Source organism: Martes martes, assembly GCF_963455335.1.
Source record: "Martes martes genome assembly, chromosome: 18".
Taxonomy (NCBI): Eukaryota; Metazoa; Chordata; class Mammalia; order Carnivora; family Mustelidae; genus Martes; species Martes martes.
The window spans coordinates 10,736,081-10,748,659 of record NC_137906.1 but is presented as its reverse complement, the minus strand read 5'-3'; the positions used below and the strand labels follow the sequence as shown (position 1 = coordinate 10,748,659).

Here is a 12,579-nt window from a genome sequence, read left to right as displayed (position 1 = left end):
CAGCTTCCATTTGCAAACTTAAAATTCAGATGTCATGAGACAATCAAGTAATCATTGTCTGTTGAACGCTATGCAGCTGTGTGCCCTCCAGCAGGCTCTTGTTTTATAATGGCAGGAACTCTGTGAATTGGGGTCTGGTAGGCGCTACCCCCATTCCCGCTGCCAGGACTGCTGTGTCCTGATCTGAGAACTCTAAAATATGGGACCTAAATGGCCAGACGGGGCTCTCAAGAGGCGGTTGAGGGGAGAGGTCGTGAAATGAGGCAAGTATCCTGGATCGGCTGGGTCAGTTACGCCGCCGCATCTAGCCCCTGGACTTAAAAGTTGGAGAAGCTCTCTCAGCTGATACCCAAGATGGAGGAAAGCCGCCTGTAGGAGCCGGAAAAGGCAAGGAAACAGGATTCTTCTCTGGAGCTGCCAGAAGGAACCAGCCCTGTTGGGCTCCTAACTTAGAATCCTAAGATGATAAATTTGCGTTGCTTTAAGCAATTGGGGTAATTTTTTCAGGTCACTAGAAAGCCGCCTGAATCCTTGTGTTATGGTGAAGGTAAAGGCTGCGAGGCCACGCCTGGCAGTTAGCAGAGCCGGGAGACCCCGGGTCCAGTTGCGTCCAGCTCCAGATGGCCACCTGGCCTTCCGGACCAGAAGCACTGAGTCTTGATGCTCGGCGGCTGCGTAGCCGGCGGTCCCTTTAAGGGCGGGGCGGGCGGGGCGGGGCCCGCGGTTGCCTGGAGAACCGCCCGCGTCGGGACGCTCCGCGACCCGCGCCGCCCCTCCGCCGCCGAGGCCTGGCTGAGCCCCCGGTAGTCCCGAGCCAGGTGAGCGCCCCGCCGGCGGCCCTGCGTGCGCCACCGCAGACGTGACAGCCAGGTCCGGCTCTTCCTCGGCCAGGCGGTCGCGATCCCCAGGACCTGAGCAGGTGCGGTGGGCGGGAGGTGTGGGGGAACCCCAGGCTCAGGGCGCGCCCATTTTGTGTTGCCTAATGAGTAAATCACAGTCATAAGACCTCACGCCCGGGGAGAACACAACGTCAGAGTTAGTGGGGGAAACACCCTGAGAAACGAGATTTGCCTTATTTGTAGGTCAGATTTTATTGACGGGACCGGGAGATGCCTATCTATATAGCAAAGACTCACCTGGGGTTCACGGGAGAGACAGTGATCGGGCGGGGGCTGGAAAGAGTAGTGGGGCTTTGAAGGAAGGGAAAAGCAGGGTCCTGTTGGTGCGAGCAAAGCTTAAGGGTGGGTTGAGCTGGCAGGTGGGGTGTCCAAAGGATGCCATCCAAGCTGTGGGGTGTGAGGAAGGACTAGACTTTGCTCTGCACCCCAGGACTCATCTCTGCGTCCTGCTTGTTGGACTGAGATGCTTTCAGTGGGACCAGTTTGGGGGGCCATGAAAACTATGGCTTTGGGGACCCACACCCCAGCTCTGTGACCTTGGGCACACATCACACCATTCCTTTTCTGGTATGGGAGACACTCTGTCTGGCATAGGGAATAGGCAGCCAATGATTTCAAGTTCAAAAACAGGAAAAGTGACCCGATAATCACCCCATCCTGGGTAGTGTGCTGTATCCCATACTGTAGGGGGTTCTGTGCATCGTTTCGTGTAATTCTTAAAGTGAGACGAGGCACTGTTATTTCTGTTTGATACCTGAAGCAGAAGGAGATTCGCCTGCTCAAGAACACGCAGCTGTAAGACGTCCTCAGGGGCCCGAACCAGCTCTTGAGAACTCTGCCCTGCCAATGTACTGAGAGATGGGATTTTATTTTATTTTAAGATTTTATTTATTTACTTGACAGAGCAGGAGCACATAAGTGGGGGAGCAGCAGAAGGAGAGGAAGAAGCAGGCTCCTGGCTGAACAGGAAGCCTGACACCAGGCTCAATCCCAGGACCCTGGGATCATGACCTGAGCTGAAGGCAGACCTGAGCCACCAGGTGCCCTGAGAGATGGGCTTTTAAAGTATTGATTGGGGTGCCTGGGTGGCTCAGTGGGTTAAGCCTCTGCCTTCGGCTTGGGTCATGATCTCAGGGTCCTGGGATCGAGCCCCGCATTGGGCTCTCTGCTCAGCAGGGAGCCTGCGTCCCTTCCTCTCTCTCTGCCTGCCTCTCTGCCTACTTGTGATCTCTCTCTCTGTCAAATAAATAAATAAAACCTTAAAAATAAATAAAAGGTTTAATGATTAAAAAAAATATATTGATTGGCAGCATGGAGAACCTTAGGGACTAAGCGGCCATTTCTCGTGTATCAGATTACCTTCTTGCCGGGACAGTATTTGAAGAGAAATGCTACTCGGTGGTTCCAGTTTTAAAAAAATTTTAGGGACAACTGAGGAGATCTTTCTAGAAATGGGTGATACTTGACAGTTGTAATTTTTCAAGCTTTAGGAGGAAAACAACCGTGACACCGGGTTGCAGAGCTAAAATTTTAACTACAAGGGAAACCTGCAAGTATTTAGAGAGAGAATTTTTATTTTTCAGGTGAAACTGATCAGCACTTTGAAACAAACAGTAAAGTGAACTTGAGGACTTCTAAAGACAATGGTGAAGGAAAAGAAAAGAGCAGACAAGAAGGGGGACAAGTCTGCCCGCTCCCTCTCCTCTCTCTCTGATTATCCAGAGTTAGCCAAAGAGTTAGATGGCAGTGCGGCAAGGCAAGAGATGTCCCACGGTGCTGTCCCAGCAATGGAAAAGCAGCCCGTCGAACTGGGGACCCGAAGAGGGTCCAAACATGAGAACCAGCAGAATGAAGATGCCACTCACTACGAAGAACCCATTCTCACCAAAATCATAGTTGAAAGGTGATTTTAATGAGCTACGTCTTCCACGGTCCCCTTTCTCTGCTCTCTGTTCTCTTTCTCTGCGGTTTCTTATTGTGGCTTTCCCTGTGCCCCCACCCCCCACCCCCATGACCATAAAAATCTAGGTCTCTCTCCTGAGTTTGATGTTCAAAATTTTAACTCTCTACTGGGCATCATCCACTGGACTTCAAGCCCCCTGGTGTCCCAAACCAAAGACTGCAGGACTTGAAATGAGATCGGGATCGGAATCTTAGGTCTGTGACAGCAGCTCCATCATTGAAACTTTCTGAGCCTCAGCTGCTGCTCCTTTTTTTTTTTTTTTAAAGATTTTATTTATTTTTGAGAGGGAGAGACTGCAAGAGAGCACAAGCGGAGAGAGCGGCAAAAAGAGAGGGAGAAGCAGACCCTCCCCACCCCCCACTGAGTGGGGAACCCAATGCAGGGCTCAATCCCAGGACACTGAGATCCTGACCTGAAGGCAGACACTTAACCGACTGAGCCACCCAGGTGCCCTGAGCCTCCGGTTCTTAACTGGGGAAATCACACCCCATAGAAGCTTCCATGTCGCTACTTGTCAAGCCATTGGCTTCTCCGCTGATCTCTTGATTTCTGAATGGGTGCTACCATTTCCCTACCTCTCCAGGCCGTTCTCTCCTTCCCTGTGATGTTGTATTTCTTTTTTTCTCTATGCTTCTCTCATTAGTCCTTTTCTCTAATGCTTGCTTTGCCTCTTCGTTATCTCTTCACTGAACTGTTGGCCTCATTTCCTAAAAAAAAGATTTGAGATCTGCCTTCCTAATTGTTTCCATCACTCCCTGGATTGGTAATCTGTCCTTGTAACAGGTCACCCCAGAATGTGATTGTTAAGACAAATGTTACTGGACACAGTTTATGGGGATCAAGAATCGGCGAGCAGCTTAGCTGGATGGTATTGGGTTAGGATGGTATTGGGTTAGCCGAGATGGGAGTCTAGACAGCCATCATCTGAAGGCTTGGCTGGCTGCTTGGTCCGCTTTCAGAGTGGCTCCCTGGGCAGCTGGTTTCCCCAGAGAGTAATCCAAGAGAGAGGAAGGGCAGAAGCCATGTGTCTTTTATGGCCAGCCTCAGATGTCACTCTCTGTATATCTGTAACATCCTGGTGGCCCCATGGGTCAGCCCTCTTCTGTGTGTGCGAGGCTTCCACAAGCGCGCGAGTGCTTGGAGGGGAGACTATCTGGGAGCCATTTGGAGGCTGGATCCACACTCCTAGAAACTTTTGATTTCTTTCATTGTCTATAGCACAACGCTCCTTAGCCTGATGCTCTGACCTGACCCCAGCTTGCCTCTATCCTCTCAAACTCAAGAGCTCAGCAAGGCTTCTCAGCACCATCCCATCGGTTTTACCTTTGCTTGCAAAGATAGCTTTGCTGGAGTGTTTGTCCTTTGTTTCTAAATGACCAAATCCCACCGGCTCTTCCAATCCAAACTTCTCCACTGCTGCTTCCCAATGGGAAGTAATTTTGCTCAAAACGTCTTTTATCATACTTCCCACTTTCTATTATGTGTCACTGTATATACATCGGACATCGCATCTTTTCCTTCCTGTTGTACATATCTAGCGTGTATGATCACTGTAATTTGTCTCCAGGTCTCACCCTGTCAGGTGGAATATTCCGTCCCAGCAGAGACACACCCAAGAATATCAAACACCAGACCTTATGCTTTGTGGGTGCTCAGTCAGGATTTATCATTTGAACGATATCAGTGGCCACTTCTATTTTTATTTCTTAGTTGACACATAGTTACACAATGTTAGATGTGTCGCAAGTGTGCAACATCGAGAATCAGCCACCGTAGACACTATGCTGTGCTCCCCATAAGTGTAGCTATGATCTGGCACCATACAGCATTATTGCAACACTGTTGAGTTTATCCCCTTGCTGAAGCTTTTATCCCCACGCCTTACTCACACCATAACTGGAAGCCTGTATCTCCCTCTCCCCTTCACCTCCCTTCCGCTCTGACAACCATCAGTTTTCTACATCCATGGGTCTGTTTTTGCTCTTTGTGTGTTTTTTAGATTCCTCCTAGAAGTGAAATCAGGTTTGTCTTTCTCTGACTTATCTCACTTACAATACACTCTAGGTCCATCCATATGGTTGCAAAAGGTGAGATCTCATTCCCTTTTACGGCTGAGTATATTTCATTGCATGTGTGCACTACCATCTTTTTCCATTCATCTATGGATGGATGCTTGGGTTGCTTCCAAATCTTGGCTCTTGTAAATAATGCTGCAGTCAACCTGGGGTGCATTTATCTTTTCGAATTTGTGTTTTCATTTTCCTTGGGCAAATATCCAGTGGTGGAATGACTGGATCATATGGTTTTTTATTTTTAATTTTTTGAGGCACCTCTGTACTGTTCTCCATGGTGGCTGTACCAATTTACATTCCCACCAACAGTGTGTGAGGGTTCCCTTTTCTCCACATCCTCATGAACCCTTGTTTCTTTCTTTCCTTTTTTTTTTTTTTTTTTTTTGAACTCTTGTTTCTTTGAGTCTAATCATTCTGACAGGTGTAAGGTGACATCTCATTGTGGTTTTGATTTGCATTTCCCTGGTGGGAAATGGTGGTGAGTGATTTTGAGCATCTTTTCCTGTGTCTGTTGGCCATCTGTGTATCTTCTTTGGAAAAATGTGTATTCAGGTTCTTTGCCTGTTTTTTAATGGGATCACTTTTTTTTCTTTAAAGATTTTATTTATTTATTTGACAGGCAGAGATCCAAGTAGGCAGAGAGGCAAACAGAGAGAGAGGGGAAGCAGGCTCCCTGCTGTGCGGAGAGCCCGATGCAGGACTTGATCCCAGGACTCTGGGATCATGACCTGAGCCAAAGGCAGAGGCTTTAACCCACTGAGCCACCCAGGCGCCCCTAATGGGATCATTTGTATCTTTGGTGTTGAGTTGTATGAGTTCTTTATATATCTTACACATTAACCCCTTATTGGATATATCATTTGCAAAGTTCTTCTCCTAGTCAATAGGTTGCCTTGTTTTGTTGTTGGTTTCCTTTGCTATGCAAAAGCTTTTTATTTTGACGTAGTCCCTGTAACTTATTTTTGCCTTTGTTTCCCTTGCCTGAGGAATCATATCTAGAAAAATGTTGCTGTGGCTGATGTCAGAGAAATTTACTGCCTGTGCTCTCTCCTAGGAGGTTGATGGGTTCAGGTCTCACACTTAGATCTTTAACCCATTTTCGGTCTATTTTTATGTACGTTGTAAGAAAGTGTTCCAATTTCATTCTTTGGCAAATTGCCGTCCAGTTTTCCCAGCACCACTTTTGTCGAGAGACTGTCTTATCCCTATTCTATATTCTTGCCTCCTTTGTTGTAGATTAATGGACCATATAAGTGTGGGTTTACTGGGCTCTCCATTTTATTTCACTGATCTATGTGTCTACTTTTGTTCCTCTACCATACTGTTTTGATTACTACAGCTTTGTAGTATATCTTGAATCTGGGATTGTGATACCTCCAGCTCTGTTCATCTTTCTCAAGATTGCTTGGGCTATCCAGGGTCTTTTGTGGTTCCATACAAATCTCAGTATTTTTCGTTCTAGTTCTGTGAAAAACGCTGTTGGCATTTTGATCGGCGTTGCATTGAATCTGCAGATTGCTCTGGGTAGTATGGCCATTTTAACAGTGTTGGATCTTCCAATCCATGAGCTTGGAATGTTTTCCCATTTGTTTGTATCACCTTCAATTTCTTTCCCCTGTGCTCTATAGTTTTCAGAGAACAGGTCTCTCACCACTTCGGCTGAGTTCGTTTCTACATATTTTATTGTTTTGGTGCAATTATAAATGGAATTGTTTTCTTTCTTTCTTTTTTTTTTTAAATTTATTTGACAGAGATCACAAGCAGGTGGTGGGGTGGGGTGGAGGGGGGGAGGAGGCTGCCCGCCGAGCAGAGAGCCCGATGCAGGGCTTGACCCAGGACCCTGAGATCATGACCTGAGCTGAAGGCAGAGGCTTTAACCCACTGAGCCACCCAGGTGCCCCATAAATGAAATTACTTTCTTAATTGTTCTTTCTGCTACTACTGGTGTATGGAACTGCCACTGATTTCTGTCAGCAGCCATTTATTAATGAATTACCCGTGCCAGCTCTGGGTGAGCACTGCAGAAGGATGTTACGAAGCAGGAAATGCGGTCTGTGTAGTCAGTGCTTAATTATGTCCTATGTTGGGCTCTTCCTAGAGAAACTCAGCAGAGTTTCTCAGCAGTGGCCACTGACTTAGTTCAGGGAAGATGAGCCGGGGGTTGCCCTGATGTGGGAATCAGAGGAGTTGAATATCCTGACATGGAGCGGGTCCAGATCCAGGCCAAGAGCGCCAGGAAGCATGTATGTGTCTTGGGAGCGAGGGGAGGTGTTGATACCACTGAATGGAGCTACTGTGACTTTAAAAAAAACTCTTTGACGGGGTGCCTGGGATCGAGCCACATCCCGCTCTCTGCTCAGCAGGGAGCCTGCTTCCTCCTCTCTCTCTGCCTGCCTCTCTGCCTACTTCTGATCTCTGTCTGTCAAATAAATGAATAAAATCTTTAAAAAAACCCAACAAACTCTTTGACATTTTCTTTATACGTTTTCATTACGGAAGGGCTGTATACTCAGGACAAACGAAGTGATGAATAATTGGTGGGAATTTCAGGCCTCCTGTTCATGTTCCTGATTTTAAGGGCGTCGATTTTGGTATTTCACTCTCGAAAATCATAGATTCTAGCCCTTTTGCATAAACCGTCTCTTATGTTTAGGTAGTTTCCTGGCATCATTATAGAAATGATTGCTGAATTCTATCAAACGCCTTCATTATATTCATATTATATATTCATCAAATGCATCATTATAGAAATGATTGCTGAATTCTATCAAACGCCTTGCTGGCATCTTGATAGAAACCTATGGTCTTTCTCCTTTGATTTGTTGATGTCATGAGCTGTGTTTATAGACTTTCTACCGTCGAATCTTCCTTGGATTCTCGGATGAAGCCCAGTTTGGTCACGGCTGCCCCCTGTCCTTTTGGTTTTCACCTCACTTACCCCAGAGCGTAGAGCTGAGTGCGGTCCCAAATCACACGTTATCCACCCGGTTCTGAACTCAAAATCTGCATGCCGTCCTCGATCCCCGCTTCCCCAAAGCCAGCACATCAGCAACCCTTTTTGGTCCCATGTCTAGAATATAGCTTTAAAAGAAAAACTGTAAAATTGTCATAGTAAAATACACATAAATTAGGGAGCGCTTGGGTGGCTCAGTGGTGAAGTGTCCAACTTGTGATCTCAGCTCATATCTTGATCTCAGGGTCATGAGTTCAAGCCCCACACTGGGGTCCGTCCTGGGGGTGGAAACTGCTTAAAAAAATACATATAAAATTTCCTTTTTTAACCATTTTATGTGTACAATTCAGAGGCATTAAGTACACTCACCCTGTTGTACAACCATCACCACTATCAATTTCCAGAACTTTTTCATCACCCCAGACAGAAACTGTCAAGAATAAACCATCAACATCCATCTCTACCCTCTTTCTCTCTTTCCTCCTCGTTGTTAGCTCTCTGCACAATCTCTTCACACAGGAGCCAGCCAGAGTGCTCTTTTTACGACCTAACTCTGACCTTGGCCAACTCTCCCCTCTTACAGCCTTTTCTAGGTTCTTCCTAGAGCTCTGGATTTTCCTGCAGCCCCTGAGCCTCTGTCTTCTCTCATCTGCTCCCTCTGTCCTATGCCCCAGCTGGGCCTCCTTCCCCTCTGTTGGCTGAACTTGAACTGTCAGGCTCTTTCCTGCCCCAGGGCCTTTGTACTTGCTGTTCCCTCTTCCTAGGATTCTTCATAAGGCTGTTTGTTTCATGACCTGTGGGTCTCAGTACAGCTCCCAAGTCCTCTGAGAAGCCTCTGCCCTGACCGCCTGTACACAGCAGCATCCTCCATATTCTCAGCCACTTTCCCCAATCATGTCTTTCCCCCCAAATTGCATATGATCTGGAATTACCTTGTGTGTGTGTTTCCTGTGTGTTGCCCGAGTCTCCTCAGTGACCCACAAGCTTCCAAGGGCAGGAACTTTCCTGTCTTGTTCTTGGCACCGGCCCAGTGCTCAGGAAGGGGTACAGTAGCACTTCAGGGAACGTTTGTTAAGTGAATGAACGTGAGACATCACTTGTACTTCTTCACTGATGTTAATTATGACTTTAACACGTTGTCACTTAGGTTTGCTCCAGCCACTCATTGCTGTATTTCTTTGTAGCTACGAAGGGGAAAAAGTCCATGGACTATATGAGGGAGAAGGCTTTGCGGTCTTTCAAGGAGGTTGCACCTACCACGTGAGTGACACATTTCGGGAGTGGGCAGGGAGGAAGGTTAGAATGTTCGGTGAGAGTTTTAGATTTGTATCTTCAGGAAAGTCCGCTGATTCTTCAGAAGAAATTGGAGGTATTTTATTCTGATTTTACTTCGATTACCTATTCTAAAACATGGCTCCATACAATTGAAGTCATCATTTTAAAAAATATTGTATTTATTTATTTTTAAAGATTTTATTTATTTGTCAGAGAGAGAGGGAGAGAGAGAGAGACCCAGGACCCCAGGATCATGACCTGAGCTGAAGGCAGATGCTTAAACAACTGAGCCATCCAGCCATGCCAAGATTTTATTTATTTATTTAAAAGAGAGAAAGTACAAAGCAGGGGGAGTGGCAGGCAAAGGGAGAGGGAGAAGCAGGCTTCCCGCTGAGCAAGGAGCCCGACGCAGGACTGGATCCCAGGACCCCGGGATCATGACCTGAGCTGAAGGCAGATGCTTAATGACAGAGCCACCCAGGTGCCCCTGAAGTTGTCGTTTTAGGTTGTTTTCTATTCCTGATATTTATTTATTGTACAAACAACATTAAGGTGACTAAAGTAAATACGGAAGAAGAAAATCCCAGGATTGTCCTCCTGTCCCAGTAAGTACTTCGAGTATGCTGTGTGTCCCTTTGGTTCCTTGAATGGAAGTATCCGCATTCACGTGGGCCTGTAGCGTTTGCAGATAAGATCTTGACTCTTTTTTCACTTGTAAATACTTTGCCGTATTGCTACATGGTTTTCATAACTTAAATACTTGGTGGTAAAACGTACCTAAAATTTACCATTATAACCATTTTTAAGTGTACAGTTCAGTAGCATTAATGGCATTCCCGTCGTGATAGAACCCTCCGCACCATCCATCTTTGGAACTTTTCAGGTTCCAAAACTGAAACTCTGTCCCACTAACTCCCATTTTCTCCTCTATAAGTATAAAATATATTTCATTTATACTATATTTTATTATATTCTATATTATATCTTATATCTATATTATTTATTTATATTCTAATTATAGAATTTATAAATATATATTTAATTATATGACATAGAAATATATATTTTATATATTATATGACATATATATATCATATATATCATATATATGACATTTTATATATTATATGACATAGAAATATATATTTTATATATATTGCATGGTGTTCTGATTTACTGTTCAATACTGTACCATAATTATTAGATACTTTTGAGGTGTTTTCATTTTTTTGCCATCACTCATAGTGATTATATTAATGATAATAATTAATAATAGTAATCTTTTAGACTATCAAAGAAACACGTGCTTATAATAAGAACAGATTGTTGTGGTTGGGGTCCTAGAGCGTGGGTTTCTATGCCCTGATTTTTTCTTTTCCCCGCACTAAACACATAACACGTCCTTATTCCTGGGTCATAAAAGCTCCTAAAAAGGCCATTATTATGGCTGAATGATATTCACTAAGACGACTGTCCCGTCTGGCCTTCGCCAGTTTGGGAATAAGCAGCTGCATTCGTCCTGATCAGAATCCTCTTTGAGCGCCGTGGTGCCGAAGGCAGCCCTGCCGTGTGAACACTTTAACACGACACCCAGGTCTGGATCACATGGCACCCACCCGCCTCGGGCCACTGAGGACGCGCCATCAGCTCCCACTACCCCCAGAGATGCTTGGCTTAGTCACCCGTAGCTCAAGCCTGGCCTGCTGGCCTCGCCCTCCCCGTTCATGTGGGGACAGACACCCTCCATTTCTAGAGCATCTCCTTTAAACTGTGAGAGAGGCCGACCCAGCAGAATGACTCTGTAGCCCCAGGCCCCACGTCATGAGACCATGGGTTTGCCATGGATGTAGATCATAATCCCCTGAAGATAGACAATGAAAACCAAACATTTTGTGAAACCTTTGCCCTTACCGCATAGAGGCAGCGTGATCCTTTCTAGTCTAGTTTTTTTTTTTTTAATTAAAGATTTTATTTATTTGCCAGAGAGAGAGAGAGAGAGAGTACACACAAGCAGGCCGAGAGGCAGGCAGAGGCAACGAGAGAAGCAGGTTCCCCGACAAGCAAGGACCCCGATGCGGGACTCGATCCCAGGACCCCAGGATCACGACCTGAGCTGAAGGCAGCGGCTCAACCAACTGAGCCACCCAGGCGTCCCTCTAGTCTAGTTTGTTAAAGCACTGGTTGTTGTGACTCTTATCGATTCCATAATCACAAACAAGCCAGCCGAGAGTTGGAAAACTACTGGCGGCCCCACGTTTTCCTCAGTGCCCGCCTGCCTGTTGTGAGCCCACGTGAACCCGGGGCTGATGATACAACGTGTCTTCTTGCTAGTGAGTTGGGGCCACAGTTCTCTGGAGAAGCGTGGTCCAGGGGACCAATAGCATTACCTGGGGATTTTTTTCAAAATGCACATTCTCGGGCCCCAGCCCAGACCTGCTGATGAATCAGAATTTCGGGGGTGGGCCCAGCATTTGTGTGTTCACAATCCCCAGGTGACTCTGAAGCATGGTAGAGTCTGAGAACCACGGAGTTAGGGTGCTGGGTGCTGTTTACATAGGGTGCGTCCTCCCCTCCATGTACTCCCGCCTCTAACCAGGTGATCCCAGGGGAGAACTGGACGTGTTCTTATCCTTCTTTCCTCTGATAGCATTTAGACATCCAGGTGTGCTGAGTTGTTGGTGACTAGTTCCTATATGTTAACAGCAGACACTAAGTGTAAACAGACAATATTGACAGCTGTAGATCATACACATACATGAATAGTCCATATACACAGACACACCCACACGGATAAATCCCAGTACAGGAAGACGGACAGGCATGAAATTTACAAATGGAGTAGTTGCTAATATCCGGATAATGGTTTTTACCAGGTCTATCTAGTTTCAATAATTAAAAAAAAAAAATCCTTACACTGTGATGTGCACAACCCAAAGCGTATGAATTCTTTTGAACGCCAGCATTTTTCACCACTTAATTAGGAGAGGAAGGTACAGTCTGAATTTACAGCTCACGTTTAACCATTGCATAGGGCTGATGTGTGTACGTTTTGGGGCATTTGGACCAGCATTTCATGCAGATGAAAGGGGGGGATAAGCCTCCACCCTAAGAACTGAAGCCACAGTGGCAGGCGTTATGTAGAATCGAAGGTCTGGTCCTAAGGCTTTGTTGTTCTCTTTTGAAGGGTATGTTTTCAGAAGGGCTCATGCACGGACAAGGGACTTATGTTTGGGCCGATGGACTAAAATATGAGGTAAAGCACGTAATACGTATGGTGTTAAAATGTAATTAATGAAACTTAATGGTCACCTTCCCACAATGAAACATGCTACTTTCATAAAAGTAACCCAGCATGCGGGTTAAAAAAAAGTCCGCATAACCAGAGACTGTAGGTGAAAAGTGACTCTTTCCCACATG

At 45.9% G+C, this 12,579-nt stretch overlaps 1 protein-coding gene across 1 annotated transcript in view; it reads left to right on the top strand.

Moving 5' to 3' along the window:
- Nucleotides 1-782: 782 nt before the first annotated feature.
- Nucleotides 783-12,579, top strand: part of RSPH10B (radial spoke head 10 homolog B) — a 52,741-nt gene continuing 40,944 nt past the window's right edge. The window contains exons 1-4 of the mRNA XM_080830379.1: nt 783-919; nt 2,483-2,802; nt 9,072-9,147; nt 12,347-12,415. Coding sequence (XP_080686505.1) covers nt 2,543-2,802; nt 9,072-9,147; nt 12,347-12,415 — 405 coding nt within the window. The 5' untranslated portion in view covers nt 783-919; nt 2,483-2,542. The remainder of the gene's footprint in view (nt 920-2,482; nt 2,803-9,071; nt 9,148-12,346; nt 12,416-12,579) is intronic.